Consider the following 19,333-nt stretch of genomic DNA (forward strand, 5'->3'; position numbering starts at 1 on the left):
GCCACAAAGAACATTCTGTGAAGGTTCTCTTCTCCTTGCGTCTGCCTTGCCTTTCATGCGGTTGACTGCCAGTAGGATGGAGGATCAAGTCTGCTGCCAGATCTTCAGGAAGTCCCTAAAAGCAGTGTCAGCTGCTGGTATTTCGGACGTATCAGGCATCGGGAGAGGAATTTGTGGGTGTTGGCCATAGACAATGAAGAACGGTGTATTCCTTGTGGACTCGCTGGTGTGATTATTATATGAGAATTCAGCCCACAGAAGCAGCTGCACCCAGTCATCATGCTGCTTGGAGATTAAGTGGCATAGGTAGCTCTCCAAGATCTGATTGATCCTCTCGACCTGACCATTGGACTGAGGATGGTAGGCTGAGGAAAAGTCCAAGTTCACACCCGCAGAGGGCTCTCCAGAACTTCGAGGTGAACTGAACCATCTGATCAGACACAATATGCCGCGGCAAGCCGTGCAGGCAAAAGATGTGTTGGATGAAAAGGTTGGCCGGTTGAGGAGCAGAAGGAAGATTGGTCAGCGGAACGAAGTGGGCCATTTTAGAAAATCAATCGACCACCACCCAGACAGCACTGCATCCAGAAGAGAGAGGCAGGTCAGTAATAAAGTTCATAACTATATGCTGCCAGGGAGCATTGGGCACAGGCAGTGGCTGGAGCAGAACAGCAGGTCTGGAGTGAGCGGCCTTGTTAGCTGCACACACCGAGCAGGAAGAAACAAAGTCCATAATGTCTTTGGGCAGCGTGGGCCACCAGAAATGATGGGCAATCAGGTCTCGGGTCGTACGGGTACCCGCGTGACCTGCCAGCCTAGAGCAGAGTCCCCAGTGGAGGATCCTCCCTCTGTCAGCCAGGCACACAAAGGTCCTCCATGGAGGGACGTCCCTAACTTGCAAGGGATTGACAGAGACAATGCAAGACAGATCAATAATATTCTGTAGAATCTCCATGGTGTCCTCTGTCTCGAATGACCTGGACAAGGCATCAGCCCTCACATTCTTGTCGGCCGGGCGATAATGGAGCTCAAACTGGAGCCTGGTAAAGAACAGCGACCACCTGGCCTGACGAGTGTTCAGCCGTTGGGCCGTCTGAAGTTAGGCGAGATTTTTGTGGTCCGTAAAAATCAGGAAGGGATGTGCTGCGCCCTCCAGTAGGTGTCTGCACTCCTCCAGGGTCAATTTGATGGCCAGTAACTCCCGATCCCAATCGAGTAGTTGCATTCTGTGGAAAAGAGCTTAGAGAAATATCCACATACCATTGACTTGCCCTTGGAACCTCCCTGGAATAGGAGTGCACCAGCACCGACAGGAGGCGGCGTCCACCTCCAACAAGAACTGTCGAGAAACATCTGGATGATGGAGGATAGAGGCTGACGTGAAGGCGCTCTTCAGGCTATTGAATGCAGACTCTGTCTCAGGAGTCCACACCTTGGAGTTCATGCCCTTCTTGGTGAGGTTAGAGATCGAATTCAGTGAGAAGTTTGGAATGAACTGTCTGTAAAAATTGGTGAATCCCAAAAAGCGCTGTATGGCCCTCAAGCCTTAAGGACGTGGCCATTCCAGGACAGAGTTTACCTTCTCAGGATCCATCTTGAGACCTCGATTCGAGACGATGAAGCCCAGGAAGGGTAGAGCATATTTCTCAAACACGCACTTCTCAAACTTGGCGTACAGACGATTCTCCCTTAACCGCAGCAAAACTTGATGGACATGAGTCATAGGATCTGAAGAAAAAAAATCAAGATGTCAAGATAGACCACTACACAAACATAGAGGAGGTCACGGAAAATGTAATTAACGAACTCCTGGAAGACCGCGGGAGCATTACACAGGCCGAAGGGCATTACTAGATACTCATGGTGTCCGTCACGGGTGTTAAATGCAGTCTTCTATTAGTCACCCCGGCGAGAGCGGATTCGATTGTAAGCCCCACGCAGGTCTAGTTTGGACAAAATCTTGGCACCACAATTAAAAGCAGCTCCAGAAAAATCGCCTCTTGACACGTTGTCTAGAATACACTTTTTTCATGTGAAAGAGAGACTGATGTTCGAGGCCAGAGTACCAGCCTTTACAGTCCGAAATTGCTGATCTTCTCCACTCAGTCCCTTTGTCACGGGTCACCAAGTCTCAACTCGCAGTTCTATCGGCTCCTTTTACTGAACCCGAGATAATTAAAGCTATAGCATCACTTAGACTTTTTAAAGCCCCGGGCCTGGATGGTTATATGAATAATTATTATAAAGAGTATGCACAGATTTTAGCCCCTCATTTAGTGCAGATATTTAACCCCTTCCCGCTTTTGGGCGTGACAGTACGTCCAAATTCAAAGTGAGTTCCCGAAATAGGTCGTACAGTCACGCCCTGTAGATAAAGCGTGCACAGGAGCTGTGCGCGCTTTATCTTCAGCGGCTGTCAGCTGTCATACACAGCTGACATCCCGCTGCAATGGCAGTTACCGCCGATCGCAGCCATTTAACCCCATCAATGCGGCTGTCAATGACGTCCGCCGCATTGAAGTGGTTGACAGAGGGAGGGAGCTCCCTCTGTACCCCCGGATCCCCCCCCCTACGTTGGGTCGCGGGTGGCGATGGTTGCTATGGCAACCAGGAAGCTGTTACTAGGCTTCCTGGTTGCCCAGGTACGGTAGCCTATTAGGTCCTGCCCAAGGCATGACGTAATAAGCGGTCAAATGAAGAATGACAGTTACGATACACTGCACTACATACATAAGTAGTGCAGTGTATTGTACCGGGGATCAGAAGATCAGATCTTCAAGTCCCCAGGTCAGTGTAAAAAAAAAAAAAAAAGTGAAAAAAGTAAAAAAAAAGGTTACAGAAAAATAAACATTTTAACTAATAAAAACACTTGCCCTGTTGCCCAGATCAACTCCTTTATTATTAGAAAAAAATTAAAACATGAAAAAAAAACTATACATAATCGGTATCGCCGCGTTCAGAACGTCCTGATCTATAAAAATATCATATGGTGAACACCATAAAAAATTTTAATAAAAAACTATGACCGCATTTTATTTTTTGGTCATCTTGTCTCAAAAAAAATTTAATAAAAAGTGATCAAAAAGTTGCAAGTAATGCAAAATAGTACCAATAGAAACTACAGTTCGTCACGCATAAAACAAGCCCTCCCGCAGCGATATCCATTAAAAAATTAAAATGTTATGGCTGTCAGAAAATGGCAACACTAAAACATGATTTTTTTTTTAGAAAAGAGTATTTTTATTGTGGGAACGCAGTGAAACTTAAAAACACAGATATAAATTTGGTGTTGCTGCAATCGTATCGACCCGCAGAATTAAGTTAACATGTTGTTTATACTGCACGGTGAACACTGTAAAAAAAAACAAAAAAAAACGTGCTAGCATTGCTGTTTTTTTGTTTCCTCATCTCCCCAAAAATGTAATAAATAGTGATAAAAAAAAAAAATCGCATGTACCCCAAAATGGAACCAATAAAAATTACAGCTCGTTCCACAAAAAACGCGCCCTCACACAGCTCCGTCAACGGAAAAATAACACGTTATGACTCTCAATACGCAATGATGCAAAATGACAACCCAGACAAATTTTTTAGGTCCAGTAGAATTTCACTAAATACCCCACATCGTCTTTTGCTGGACCCCACAGATGGACCCCGTAAATGCAGCAGAGATGAGGACACTTATGGGCCTTGTGCTGCTTATAGGGTTAGTGAAGAAGTCAAAGATTAGGCAATACTGGAGCGCAGATATTTTGTATAATACCCAATAAACCCGGCCTGTGCATAAAGGATTGGTTCAAAGCGTACCACACCAATCCATGGAATATTCATTCACCCCATTATTACATCATCCTATTATGCCCTAATGTACTCCGCCCAGCTTACATATGCCCTCACATTATAAGCTGAAATATCAGTAAAACACCAAGCAAAATCTGTGCTTCAAAAGCCAAATGGTGGTCCAACTAAGCCTGCAGTGTGCCCAAACGGCAATTTATGACCACGTATGGGGTATTACTGTACTCTGGAGAACCCGCTTAACAATTTATGGCATGTGTGTCTACGGTGGTACAAGCTGGGCACAACACATTGGGCACTGAAATGGCATATCTGTGGAAAACGGCAATTTTCAATCTGCAGCATCTATTGTTTACTCATTTTTGCAAAACACTTGTGCGGTCAAAATGTGCACTACACCCCTAGATAAATGCTTTGAGGGATCTAGTTTCCAAAATGGTGTCATTTTTCGGGTGTACCACTGTACTAGTACTGATAGCTCAATGCAACATGGTGTCAAAAAACTAATCTTGTAAAATCTCCTCTCCAAATACTAAATGGAACTCCTTCCCTTTAGAGCCTTGCTGTGTGTCCAAATAGCAGTTTATGACCACGTGTGGGGTATTTCCCTACTCTGAAGAAGTTGCTTTACAAATGTTACGGTACTTTTTCTCCTTTATATTTGTTGGAAAAAAAATTTTTTTTTAACTAATGCTACGTGTTATTGGAAAATAATGTCATTTTTCATTTTCACTGCCCATTTCTAATAAAATCTATGCGACACCTGTGGGGTCAAAATGCTCACTACCCCCCTAGATGAATTCCTCAATGGGTGTAGTTTGACAAATGGAGTCACTTTTGGGTAGTTTCCACTGTACTGGTACCTAAGGGGCTTTGCAAAAGCGACATGGTGCACAAAAACCAGCAAAATCTGCTCTCCAAAAACCAAATGGCGCTCCTTCCCTTCTGAGCCCTGATGTGTATTCATGCAGTGGTTTATTACCACATATGGGGTATTTCCGTACTCTGGAGAAGTTGCTTTACAAATGTTACAGTGCTTTTTCTCCTTTATTTGATGAGAAAATGAAACATTTTGACCTAAAGCTACGTCTTAGGCCTCATGCACACGACCGTATTTTTTCCCACCCGTAAATACTGGCGTAAATACGGGTCCGGTGTCACACGTATTCCACCCGTTTTGCACCAGTATTTACGAACCCGTGCCCGTAAATATGGGTCCGGTGTCACCCGTATTCCACCCATATTTACGGGCACGTTTTTGGCGGCAAAATAGCACTGCACTAATCGGCAGCCCCTTCTCTCTATCAGTGCAGGATAGAGAGAAGGGACAGCCTTTTCTGTAATAAAAGTTAAAGAAATTCATACTTACCCGGCCGTTGTCTTGGTGACGCGTCCCTCTCTTCACATCCAGCCCGACATCCCTGGAGGACGCGGCACTCCATGTGACCGCTGCAGCCTGTGATTGACCTGTGATTGGCTGCAGCGGTCACATGGCCTGAAATGTCATCCAGGACGTCGGGCCGGATGTCGAGAGGGACGCGTCACCAAGGCAACGGGCGGGAGACCGGACTGGAGGAAGCAGGAAGTTCTCGGTAAGTATGAACGTCTTATATTTTTATTTTTTACAGGTTTATACTGATCGGTAGTCACTGTCCAGGGTGCTGAAAGAGTTACTGCCGATCAGTTAACTCTTTCAGCTCCCTGGACAGTGACTATTTACTGACGTCGCTTAGCAACGCTGCCGTAATGACGGGTGCACACATGTAGCCACCCGTCATTACGAGAGCTCCATAGACTTCTATGGACTGTCCGTGCCGTTATTACGGCCTGAAATAGGACATGTTCTATCTTTTTCAACGGCACGGGCACCTTCCCGTGAGAAAACGGGAAGGCACCCGTCGCCAATAGAAGTCTATGAGCCCGTTATTACGGGTCGTAATTACGACCCGTAATAACTGGAGTTTTTACGGTCGTGTGCATGAGGCCTTAGTGGAAAAAAAAATATGTAATTTTTCATTTTTACTGCCCAATTCTAATGAAATCTATGAAACACCTGGGTGGTCAAAATGCTCACTACACCCCTAGTTGAATTCCTCTAGGAGTGTAGTTTCCCAAATGGAGTCACTTTTGGGGGGTTACCACTGTACTTTTACCTTAGGAGCTTTACAAATGCGACATGGTGAAGAGAAATCAAACCAGCAAAATCTGTACTTCAAAAGCTAAATGGCGTGCCTTCCCTTCGTAGTCCTGCCGCTTGCCCAAACAGTAGTTTATGACCACATGTTGGGTATTTCCATACTCTGGAGAAGTTGCTTTACAAATGTTGGGGTGCTTTTGCTCATTTATTTGTTAAAAAAATTAAAAATTCTGAGGTAAAGCTAAATCTTATTGGAAAAAAATTTATTTTTCATTTTCACTGCCCAATTCTAATGAAATCTATGAAATACCTGTGTGGTCAAAATGCTCACTACACCCCTAGATGAATTCCTCTAGGGGTGTAGTTTCCCAAATGGAGTCACTTTTGCGGGGTTTCCTTTGTTTTTGCACCACAAGACCTCTTCTAACCTGACATGGTGCCTGAAATATAATTTAAGAAAAGGAAGGCCGAAAAATCCACTAGGTACTCCTTTGCTTCTGGGGCCTTTTTATTTAGTTGTGTTTCTCTGGTAAAAACCTTCAGTATTACAGGGAAAATGGATTCAAATTGAATTTCTGCAAAAAAAAATGAAATTTGCAAATTTCCCTTCCACTTTGCTTTAATTCCTGTGAAACGCATAAAGGGTTAAGAAACTTGGTAAATGCTGTTTTGAGTACTTTAAGGTGTGCAGTTTTTAAAATGGGGTGATTTGTGGGGGTTCCTAATATATAAGGCTACTTCAGATCTGAACTGTTCCCTAAAAAAATAGCCTTTCGAAATTTTCTTGAAAATGTGAGAAATTGCTGCTAAACTTATAAGCCTTGTAACGTCCTAGAAAAATAAAAGGATGTTCAAAAAATGATGCCAACATAAAGTAGACATATGGGAAATGTTAACTAGTCACTATTTTGTGTGGTATTACGATCTGGCCAACAAGCAGATACATCGGAATTTAGAAAAATGCTAATTATTGCAAATTTTCTCTAAATTTTGGTGTTTTTCACAAAAAATATTGAATTTATCGTCCAAATTTTTTCACTAACAAAGTACAATATGTCATGAGAAAACAGTCTCAGAATCGCTTTGATAGGTAAAAGCATTCCGGAGTTATTACCACATCAAGTGACACGTCAGATTTAAAAAATGAGGCTCTGTCATTTGGTCCAAAAATGTCTGCGTCCTTAAGGGGTTAACTGAGCAGCACAGGATGGTGCTTTTCCTATGGAAATGCTCTTGGCTACAGTACGTCCCCAGCCAATTTTCGTCCTATTTCTCTCTTAAACTCGGATATTAAAATATATGCAAAAATCCTCTCAACTAGGTTGTATCATATTATTCCTCAACTGGTTAAATCGGATCAAGTTGGGTTTTTGGCGGGACGTCAGGCCCCCAATGGAACTCTGTGTTTTATGGACTTGGATCAGTGCGCAGAGACCTCTCGGACGCCTTCTTTGCTACTTGCCCTGGACGCAGAGAAATTGTTTGATAGAGTACATTGGGGTTATCGGTCTCAGCTGCCTGAACACCTTGCACTCGGCTAGAGTTCTCTCCTCAGGGTTTCTGTCTGATCCTTTTACAATAAAGAACGGTACGCGACAGGGTTGCCCCCCCCCCATTATGTTTGCTTTAGCGATGGAACCCCTTGCAGAACTAATACGTCTTAATCCAAGAGTTCAGGGCATTAAAGTAGGATCCAAGGTTCATAAAATTGGTCTTTATGCTGATCATGTGCTCCTGGCAGTTAATCCGACTAAGTCCCAGGTGTTGGGTGTGGGAATAGATCAAGGCCTCTTTGATTTTGCAATTTCCTTTTGAGTGGAGAGAGGATAGCATTACCTATTTAGGTATCATCATTACAAGCCCTAATTCAGCATTATTTGCAAAAAAACTACCTCCCGCTTCTTTCTAAAGTATCAAAACTAGTGGAAAATTTTTCTAAACCTTTGATTTCTTGGGCTGGTAAAATTGCCATTGTATAGATGATTCTGCCTACAATATTATATGTATTTCGAACAGTAATCATCCTGGTCTCCAATAAATACCTCTCTAAACTTCAAAAGTTACTCACTGAAACTGGGCTTGTAGGAAACCAAGGACACGGCTCTCTATCATGGCTCGCCCTCGGGTGTCAGGGGGCATGCCCGATGTAAGGAGGTATTTTCATTCCACTGTTCTTTCTCAGATTTATTACTGGTGGGGCAGATACACTGACCCTAAATGGGTGGAAATTGAGAGGGTTGCAGTGGGGGCTCCTCTTATTTCTCTTTTGTCAATTGATAGTTTCAAACGTCTTCAAAGGAACAAAAACTTGCTTTCCATTGCTGCTTCTATATCTTCCTGGCAATACCTGGTTTCCCACACTTCCAAGTCTGAATGTCAATCCCTTCAGGTATTACCCCTCCGCTACCTCTCCGACACATTTAACATCGGTAAAAAGGAGAAGTGGGAAGCAGCCAGGATTGAAACTGTTGGCAACCTTTATGTAATGTTACCCTTTAATAATGTGGTACAAAAATATGGTATACCTACCCAGGACATGTATAAATATTTTCAGATGCGTCATATTTTGAGTTCCAGGGACTTGGATGGGCCGTTATTCCCGAATAGTGCATTTGTGGCCTTCAACTCTGCAGCACCTAAGCCGAAGAGCATTTCTATGTTTTATTCTACTGTTTCCAGTTCACAGATCTAATTTAATCCAGGTTTTTTGCTTAAATGGGAGAGAACTAAATATGGTCATCTCTTTGCCAGAATGGTACTCGGCCATAAATTGGGCGTCCAGGATTTCCAAAGGTGATAGCCATAGGGAAATAGCACATAAAATATTTCTCAGATGGTACAGAACCCCAGCGTTGATAGCTAAATTTAATTCTTCTTACTCTCCTCTGTGTTGGAGGAATTGTGGTATGCCGGGTAATTACATGCATGTTTGGTGGAATTGCCCACTGGTTTTTAATTTTTGGAAAGCTACCTTTGTATTTCTGTCCTCTATTTTAAATTATTTAATATCCCCCACCCCTGCATTAGCATTGTGTTTTGTTGAAATTTCTGATGTTCCTAGGGAATTCAGGTGCATAACGGGGCATGTCATCTTAGCTGCTAGATTGCTGATAGCCAGGACTCAGAAATAGTAAGAGGATCTAAACATTTCTGAGTTAAGTAATCTCGTTCAATTTGACTATATCATGGAAAAAAAATTGTAGCGGTACGTTCTAACACATATGGCAAATTTTTAGATAATTGGGTACTATGGGCAGACTATAAAGCTTCTAGAACGTTTCCCCCTTGGCGTTATAAACACTGGGAGCCATTGATAATCTGTTGCCGTCCGGGCACTAGGGTAGGTTAGGTAGGGTAGGGGATGGTAATAATAAGGTCCTTATAGGATTTAACTGGGGTGTGTATACTAGAGACATTTGATATACTCTTGATAGCCATTTCCGTAGTATGCGGCAGCCAAAAATGATTCTTGATTTCTAATTTTTGAGAAGTTTGTTTGTTTGTCTGTCTTCCTTTATAATTTTCATTTAATGCCTTCACTATATCCGGTGTACTATTGCACAAAATATATGCCTGTAATATATTGTATGACAATGTCTTGAGTAGTGTGTTGCTGTGATAGTCCACCTTTGATTAAGAAAAATGTTATGTTTTGAAAAATAATAAAAATATATATTCAAAAAAATAAAAAATCTTGGCACCACGTATACGATCAAACAGTTCTGAGATCAGTGGCGACGGATACTTATTTTTCACCGTGATCTGGTTGAGACCCCGGTAGTCAATACAAGGAAGCAGGGAATCATCCTTCTTGCCAGGGAGGAAGACTTCTGTATAAAGCCCCTCTCCAAGTTCTCTTTAACATAGACGGACAGAAGGGAGAGGATATACCCTACCACGGGGAAGGGATGCACCAGGAATCAACTCGATAGGACAGTCATACGCCCGGTGTGGGGACAGCGTCTCCGCCTCCCTCTTACTGAAGATGTCCGAAAATGCAGCATAATGACCAGGCAATTCTGCGAACGACCGAGGCAGAGGAGGCTGAGCCGAACGAATCTGTACCAGGCAACGGTTGTGACACTCGGGACCCCACTGGAGAACCTCTCCATAGTTCCAGTCCAGGACTGGGGCATGTAGTCGGAGCCAAGGCAGGCCCAGCAGCATGGAGTTAACGGCCATGGACAAGACAAAGAACGATAGAAGCTCGGAGTGGAGAGCTCCCACTTGGAGCCTCGGTCACAGCTATAACTGGGTCTGGCAGAGGTAGTCCATTTACCGATGCAACAGTCAACGGCCTCTCCAGAGGGTTAGTGGGTAATTGGAGAGGATCCACAAGGTCTCTACAACTGAAATTAGCAGCGGATCCTGAGTCCAGATAAGCAGAGACTATGCGTTTTCTCGTCGGACACTATAGTCAAGGGTATGGACAATTTAGACGGAAGCCCTTCTTTGCCCAAGGGTGTCTCTTCTACCAACCCTAGGCTTTGGGGCTTTTGGGGAGACACACGCACAAGATGGCCTCAGGGGCAACAATATAGACAGAGTCCCGAAGTGCGTCTGCGTTGTCTCTCCAGGGTAGATAGCTTATACTGGTCCATCCTCACAGACTCCTTAGGAGGATCGACATCTGAGGACAGCAGGGGTTGCAGCAAAGTAGGGACCGGACTAGAGAAGCCTCCCTCCCGACAAGCTTCTTGGAGCTGTTCTCGGATCCTTACATCAATACGGACAGCCAGAAGGATGAGGTCATCCAGGGTAGACGATAGATCTCGAGCGGCAAGCTCAGCCTTAATCTTAGGAGACAGTTCCTGCCAGAATGTAGCCACAAGGGCCTCATTGTTTTATAACAGTTCTCCCGCCAGAGTGCGGAAGTGGATGGCGTACTCGCCCACGGAGGTGTCTCCATGGCTTAGGTTCAGCAAGGAGGCTGAGGCAGACGAGACTCGACCAGGCTCCTCAAAGACCGTGCGAAATGTACGGAGGAAACCCTGGAAGTCACGGCTCTCTGGTCCTTGTCTCTCCCAGATAGGATTTGCCCATGCAAGGGCCCTGCCAGTGAGGAGAGAGATGATGAAAGTGACCCTTGCACCATTAGATGAATGACCAACATCCAGATTGGCACTTACCTCCTCATAGAAACAAGTTAGTTAGGCACGACCTGTTTTTCATGAATCGGAATCCATGCTGGTTATCAGTTATTAGACTATTCTCCTCTATATACTGTTGCAGTTCATCTCTTTGAATACCATCAAATATTTTAACAACTGGCTCAGTGAAAGAAAACAGAGGGTGGTTATTAATGGTACATCCTTAAAGTGGGTCACAATTACCAGTGGGGTTCTACAGGGTAAGTATTAGGCCCTCTTCTTTTTAATATGTGTATTAATGACCTTGTAGAGAGATTCTTTACTGTGAGATCAGTGAGACTATGGAACTCTCTGCCACATGATGTTGTGATGGTTGATTCTTTGAACAAGTTCAAAAAGGGCCTTGATGCCTTTCTTGAAAAATATAATATAACAAGTTATGGGTACTAGATTCTATAGATGTGATATTGATCCAGGAATTTATTCTGATTTCCAAGTTTGGAGTTGGGGAGGAATTTTTACCGTAATGAGGCAATCGGTATCAACCTCATGGGGGTTTTGCCTTCCTCTGGATAAACACGGTAAGAATATAGGTTGGACTTGATGAACCGGTGTCTTTTTTTCAACCTTATAAACTATGTAGTTATGACAACACTTTTTCCCCTACTACACCATATATATGTCATCTGTTTTTGCCACTGAAACCCATAACGAACAAAAAGTGAAATAAACACTCAATGCAGAAATTCATAAGCAAACGTTTATTGAAAATAATAAAATCTTATCATGACAATTTAAAAACAAAGTGTTTTCTTAAGGATTATTACAATAGCTTTTAAATGCTCTACTGAAGGCTTTTTCTTTCTTCAAACTGCTTATCCACTGACTGTGAAAGAGCGTCTAGGAATTTTTCAATTGTAACTGTAGAAGACTTAAAAGACAGGTTAGCAAATAATATAAATACTTGTCTTTACTGGAATAATCATATCAGATTAAAGTAAAAATTATAAATATATACTAAATATAAAACATATTTTTTAGTAAATTTAAAGTATTCCAATTAATTTTTGGCCATCTATTTTACATGGCAAAGTAATTAAAATATAAACTAATGTTTCAAATATAATATAGGCTCTGTTCACATTACTTTGGTGACTACATTTGGCATACACATTTGGAAGAAAACCATATACTTCAGATGTATGCCCTATACAGTTGCATATGTCTGCCATCGAATTAAATTGTAATAAACAAAAAACGTATGCCTTTCGTTATTTTTTTTGTAGTATTCTCTTTTACGGATGTCTTGAAAAAGCATAGGAGACTGTTTCTCAGTACATACACACAAATGTATATTAAAGAGATAAGCAAGCCAAATGTATGCCAAAAGGAAACGCATACCTTTCAGGCAAATTTGCAAACATTATGTAAGCAGAAGTATATTTGTATACTGTACACATAAGGTGGAGCGAACTAGTCTGATGAATGGATTTTTACAAAGCAGCTTTTTTAAATCTGAACAGCCTAATTTTACAGTTTTAGGCCTCATTTACACGAGCGTAATATACGCGCGTGCGACGCGCGTGCTTTTCACGCGTGCCGTACGCACCTATATTACTCTATGGGGCAGTGCAGACAATGCGTGAATTTTACGCAGCGCGAGTGCGTTGCGTAAAACTCACGACATGTTCTATAATCGTGCGTTTTTCGCGCATCACGCACCCATTGAAGTCAATGGGAGCGTGAAAACCACGAAGGTCGCACGGAAGCACTTCTGTGCGAACTGCGTGATTCGCGCAAGAGCTGTCAAACTCTGAATGTAAACAGAAAAGCACCACGTGCTTTTCTGTTTACAAACATCCAAAAGGAGTGTCTTAGAGATGAGCGAACCGAACTTCACTGGGTTCGGCCGAACTCGTTTTGACCGAACCCGGCAAAAAATGTTGCGGTACGCGACATCAGGAGACAGTCACTGTCCAGGGTGCTGAAATAGTTAAACTGGTTCAGCACCCTGCACAGTGACTTCCGATCCCAATATACCTGAACGTGTAAAAAAAAAAAAGAAGTTCTGACTTACCGATAAAACTCCCGGCTTCTTCCTCCAGTCTGACCTCCCGGGATGACAATTCAGTCCAAGTGACAGCTGCAGCCAATCACAAGCCAAGCACAGGCTGCAGCGGTCACATGGACTGCCGCGTCATCCAGGGAGGTGGGGCCAGATGTCAAGAGAGGCGCGTCACCAAGGACGCGTCACCAAGGACGCGCCACCAAGGCAACGGCCGGGAAGTTCTCGGTAAGTACGAACATCTTTTTTTTTAAACAGGTTACTCCATATGGTGATCGGAATTCACTGTCGAGGGTGCTTAAAGAGTTACTGGCGATCAGTTAACTCTTTCAGCACCATGGACAGTGACTGACATCGACTAGCCTCATCTATATGATGGCGGCTGTGCGAAAATCACGCATCCGCGCATCATACACGGATGACACAAGGAGCTGTCAAGTGCCTTTTGCGCACGCAAAACGCTGCGTTTTTTCCGCGCGCAAAACGCACACGCTCGTGTAAATGAGGCCTTATTTTTATTTCTAAAAGCATGTCTTTAACCCTTTAATGACAAGGCTATTTTAAACCTCAATGACCAAGCTATTTTTTAAGTTTTTCCATCGTCACATTCCAAGAGCTAGAACTATTTTATTTTTGCATCGACATAGCTGTATAAGGACTTTATTTTTGCGGGACAAGTTGTGTTTTTTTAATTAATTTTGGGGTACATAAAATGTATTGATTAAATTTTATTAACTTTTTTTGGGGGGTAACAGAAAAAACCCCGCAACATCGCCACACTTTTTTGCGTCCTAAATTTATGCTGTTTACCGTGTGGTATAAATAACACTAACTTTATTTAGCGGGTTGTTACGATTGCAACGATACCAAATTCATATAGATTTTGTATGTTTTACTACTTTTACACAGTAAAATCTTTTTTTTTTTTTCAAACTTTGTGTCTCCATATTTGAAGAGCCATAACTTTTTATTTTTTCGCCGATGCAGCTGTATGAGGGCTTTTTTTTTTGCGGGACGACTTGTAGTTTTTATTGGTACCATTTTGTAGTACATGCAACTTTTTCATCACTTTTTATCACATTTTTTAAAGCAGGAGTCACAGAAAACAGCAGTTTTTGAATTGCTTTTTACGGCGTTCGCCGAGGGGGTTAAATAATGTAATAACTTTATAGTTGGGGTCGTTACGGACGCGGCGATACCAAATAGGTGTAACTTTTTTTAATAATAAAGCAGTTTGTAAGGGGAAAGTGTGTTTTTCATTTATTTCACTTTTTTTATTTATTCAATTTTTTTTTTTACCAGTCAGGGGCATGGCCCAGCAGGCATCAACTAGGGCAGACCTGGGGCGTTTATTAGGCCCCCCGGCTGCCATAGAAGACACTGGCACTCTGCGATCACAGAGAGGGAGCACCCTCCGTCTCTCTAAAACCACTCGGGATGCGGAGCTCGCTATTGAGCGCCGCATCTGAAGGGTTAAACAAGCGAGATCGATACGGATATCTATCTCGCCTGTTAGAGCAGGGCTGCTCCCAGCCCTCAGCTTCCTCCGGTAGAAGAGCAGGGAGATTAACGGCTCCCTGCTCGATTTATTTATTCTGATGCAGTGCCATAAAAAGGATACTGCATCGGAATAAAGCACGTTAGTTGCCGCCATAAAAACACTATGGGGCGGTCACTAATGGGTTAAACATTTTCCTCCCTTCACTTCTTCCCAAACAATGCTAACAGTTTGAGAATAAAAATGTGTACTTACTTGTATAAAAAGTGCATGTGCCAAAAAAGGAAGTTTCCTAAGAACTCTACCACTGAGACCCTCACTTTTTCTGCAATAAATGAAAACCAAAAATCATTAAAAACGTTAAAAAGAAAGGTCAAACAAATAGGTTGTTTCGTCTGTGCGTTCTATATGCTAGGCGAAGAGTCGTATAAGAAACATTACTGGTCGGGACTTTTCTTTTCTCTATACACCTTATGCACCTGTGTGATAGTGTGGGCATTTTGGATGATTGTCGGGCTGAGAAGTCAGAAATTTGCTGTGGGTTTAAAATCTACCACAAGCTGCAGGAAACTAAAAAGGACGCTAAATGCAAGTGGAGGGTATTATAACTGAATAAAACTAGTTTGTACTAAGCTGCTGGCAAGCCGGAGACAAACAATCAATAATTCTTAAATCTGTTGCTGGTGCTGTTGTACGAATATTGGGAATCCATGCTTTAAAGTGCAACAGTCGGTGGCAGGCTATAGTTTGAAAATCTACCACAGAGATGATAAAACAAACGCCATCATAATTTAAAGGATCATTCTTTATGTTACTGAAAATAAACCATATTCATCTTTCTTTTTATTACCATGAAATATATTGTACCTCATCCTCTTCAAAATCTATTCCTGTATGTGCTAAGCCACTGTTAGTTGCCTATGGGAGGAAAAGTGCACGGCGGCGGGCTATATAGCTTTACAATCTACTATGGTGGCAAAAAGTTAAAAGATTCTAAAATGAAACAAAGGCTACTATTATTGAAGAAAACTATCTTGTACTAAGCGGCTGCAAAGCTGGAGGTGGGTTACAGTGCTAAAATCTGGTATACTGTAGATGAAAAAATTGTGTAAGTTCATATTTCAAAGTATAAGATAACATTTACCTGACAAATTTAATGAACATTGCATTTCTTACTGCTGGAAATACATACAGTAGTGTTCAAAAAACTAGCAGTGAGTTTAAAAAAACAAATAAAGCGCAAAATCATTATAATAACTTATTTGCACATCCATATTGCATGGAGTCGACCGACTTCTGGCACCTCTGAACAGGTATTCCAGTCCAGGAAGAGTCGACTACATTCCACAGTCCTTCTGCATTTTTGGGTTTTGCCTCATAAACCGCATTTTTTATGTCACCCCACAAGTTCTCTATGGGATTGAGGTCAGGGGATTGGGCTGGTCACTCCATTACCCCAATCCTGTTTGTCTGTAACCAAGATGTTCTTCGCTTACTGGTGTGTTTTGGGTCATTGTCGTGTTGAAACACCCATTTCAAGGGCATTTCTTCTTCGGCATAGGGCAACATGATCTCCTCAAGTATTTTGATATATTCAAACTGATCCATGATCCCTTGTATGCGATAAATAGGCCAACACCATGGTATGAGAAACATCCCCATATCATGATTTTTGCAGCAATAAAAACAAGATTTATTGTCTTCAGTGTACTGTGGCTTGAATTCAGTGCTTGGGGATCGTCTGACATATGGTCTGCGGCCACTAGACCGAAAAAGAACAATTTTGCTTTCTTCAGTACACAAAATGTATCGCCATTTCTCTTTGGACAAGTCAATATGTTCCTTGGCAAATTTGAACCTATTCAGGACATGTCTTTTTTTTTCAACAACGGGACTTTGCGGGGAGTTCTTGCTGGTAACTTGGCTTCACTTAATCGTCTTCTAAATGTAGCAGTTCTCACTGGTAACGTCAGAACTTCTTTGATCTTTCTGGAGATGATCATTGGCTGAGCCTTTGCCATTTTAGCTATTGTCCGATCCATTCTTTCAGTAGTTACCCATTTCTTTCCGTGTCTTTCAGGTTTTGGTTACTACTTCAAGGCACTTGAGATCATTTTAGCTGAGCAGCCCATAATTTGCTGCACTTCTCTATAAGTTTTTCCCTCTAAAATCAACTTTTTAATTAAAGTACATTTTTCATCACAACAATGTCTGGAACGACCCATTTTCCCCGGTATTTAGGAAGGAAATGCACTATAACCAACATTTGCCACCCTCCTACCTTAAATAAGGGCCAAAATTGACAGTTGTTATTCCACAGAATGAATGACTTCACCAATTTAACTCCTCACTGCTATTATTTTGGACAAGCCCCTTTCAATTAATGATTCAATTACTCAGAATGAGCAGCATGCATGTCCTAATTGTTGGCTCTGTTTTTTTTCTACCGTGTTTCCCCGAAAGTAAGACAGTGTCTTACTTTCTTTTTATCCCCAAAAGCCCCACTATGTCTTACTTTCGGGGTATGTCTTATTTTGGACCAGTCGGTGATCCAACATTTTCTCCTTGCAGAACTGCACTACATTTTTGCCCCAAGATTCTTCGACAATCGCTTTTTTATACTCCACAGTGTAACTCTTCCTTTTACCACTGGAATCGGAAGCGCTCATGTCTAGGGGCAAAAATATAGCATACGGTATAAGCACAGCTTGTGGTTCCGTATCACAGTCTCCCATAGGGTTACAGCCCCATACAGTATCCCACATAGCCTCCCATAGGGTTACAGCTCCATACAGTATCCCACACAGCGTGTTTTTGTATGTTGTCCATGGTCCTGATGGACCACGGAAAACATTACTGCTGCTCCCGCGGCCTCCACATCCCTCCGCTCATCCCGCTCTAACCGTCCGCATCCCGCAGTTAAAGGGGCACTGACAGCTAAAAAAACTATGTAAAATGTGTTTTTTTAGTTTATATGCATTTTACCTTCTGTGACGGGCGGGGGGGGGGGGAGGTTTCTTTGGAGTAGGGACGTGCCCGAGTAAATTTGCATAGGCGCGTCCTAAGCCGTCAAACAGCTCATGTGGGCACAGCAAAGTGCAAACCTGTACCTATACCTGTATCTAACCCAGTGTGATACAGTACCACCTGCTGTATTTAATCCAGTGTTACACCTGCTGATACCCACTGGGTTACATACAGCAGATGATACCCCAGTATGCCAGTGTGTATGTTTTACTGATGTATGATTAATACTGTGTGCATTACCGTATTTTAAGCAGGAGGCGGCATTGACAAGTGCAGGGGACGGCGCGGTGACGTATGGAGAGGGGGGCGGCGCGGAAGTGGGCAGGAGGCGGCAATACCCCCGTGTTTCCCCGAAAGTAAGACATATGTCTTACTTTCGGGGTACGGCTTATATTAGCCGACCCCCCTGAAACCCCCGATACGTCTTACAATGGGGGGTGTCTTACTATCGGGGAAACACGGTACTACTCTACGACACTTACAATTAAATTATTTGCTATGTAGAAATATCACTTGTCCAACGTCATTAACCTGATACATCAATGTTTTTGGTACAACTATATTTTTGAACACTCCTGTATATGTTTACCTGTGGACCTGCTGATAAAATTAAACTAAGAAGTCAGTAAAATGGGTCGTACAAAAAAGGCTACAAATAAGAACTCCACTCTAACTACCTATTTTCCAGCTATACAAGGGGCAAACATGAATCCCCATGAGGATACACATTCTTCTGCTACGACTTCCAACATTGTTTCTCCAGCAAGTTATACTTAAACGCACAGAAAAATCTGAAGATTATCTGTTCAATAAAGAGGCTGTAGAGCCTCATAAGGGGATAGATAAATATTTCAAAGACAAAAGCCAAACAACAGTAAAAACATTGCAGAAAATGTTGGATAACCTACATCGTGGAACCCAAACAGATATTGAAGTCATGACAACAGAGCTTAAGTCTGAAATAGCTGAGCTAGGCGGCTGCATTGCAGTGGTGGAATCACAAACAAAAAATCTAATAGAAACGTGCAATGCCCTAATAGATATGAGTAAAGCCTTATTGGAGCAAATAGAGGATCAATCAATTAAACTAAAGGGTTTAGAAGCTAGATCGAGACGTAACAATTTCTGTCCGCTAGAGTCAATAACTGATGCAGGACTGTCGAGATATATTTGGGATTTAATGCCTGCCTTAATACCGGAAGCAACAGATACAGATATAATGATCGACAGTACACACCGACTCCGGGAACCTAGCTATATCTCTGCCAAAATACCAAGAGACGTAATTGTCAGAGTGCATTTATTTCATATTGTGCAGCGTTCCATCTGTTGCGGGATTGGGGCAAGGTAAGTACAATATTATTTATATTTTGGGCGGGGGCTCTGTGGCAATATACAGGAGGGGATTGCTGTGTAGCACTATATACAAGAGAGGAGGGCTGTGTGCCACTATATACCTATATACAAGGGAGGGGGGCTGTGTGGCACTATGTACAAGGAGGGGTTGTGTGGCACTATATACAAGGAGGGGTTGTGTGGCACTATATACAAGGGAGGAGGGCTGTGTGGCACGATATACAAGGGAGGGGCGCTGTGTGGCACTATATACAAGGGAGGGGGTGTGACACTATATACAAGGGGGGGCTCTGTGTGGCACTATATATAAGGGGAGTTGTGTGGCACTATATACAAGGAGGGGTTGTGTGGCACTATATACA

The 19,333-nt window shown here is 42.6% G+C and overlaps 1 protein-coding gene across 3 annotated transcripts in view; it reads right to left on the reverse strand.

The window, feature by feature from the left end:
* Positions 1-11,767: 11,767 nt before the first annotated feature.
* Positions 11,768-19,333, reverse strand: part of TRIP13 (thyroid hormone receptor interactor 13) — a 202,918-nt gene continuing 195,352 nt past the window's right edge. For all 3 annotated transcript variants that reach the window (XM_075826882.1, XM_075826881.1, XM_075826883.1), the window contains exons 13-14: positions 14,844-14,913; positions 11,768-11,956 (exon numbers count right to left, since the gene is read on the reverse strand). In XM_075826882.1, coding sequence (XP_075682997.1) covers positions 11,870-11,956; positions 14,844-14,913 — 157 coding nt within the window. In that variant the 3' untranslated portion in view covers positions 11,768-11,869. The remainder of the gene's footprint in view (positions 11,957-14,843; positions 14,914-19,333) is intronic.

Source organism: Rhinoderma darwinii, chromosome 5 (genome assembly GCF_050947455.1).
Source record: "Rhinoderma darwinii isolate aRhiDar2 chromosome 5, aRhiDar2.hap1, whole genome shotgun sequence".
Classification (NCBI taxonomy): Eukaryota; Metazoa; Chordata; class Amphibia; order Anura; family Rhinodermatidae; genus Rhinoderma; species Rhinoderma darwinii.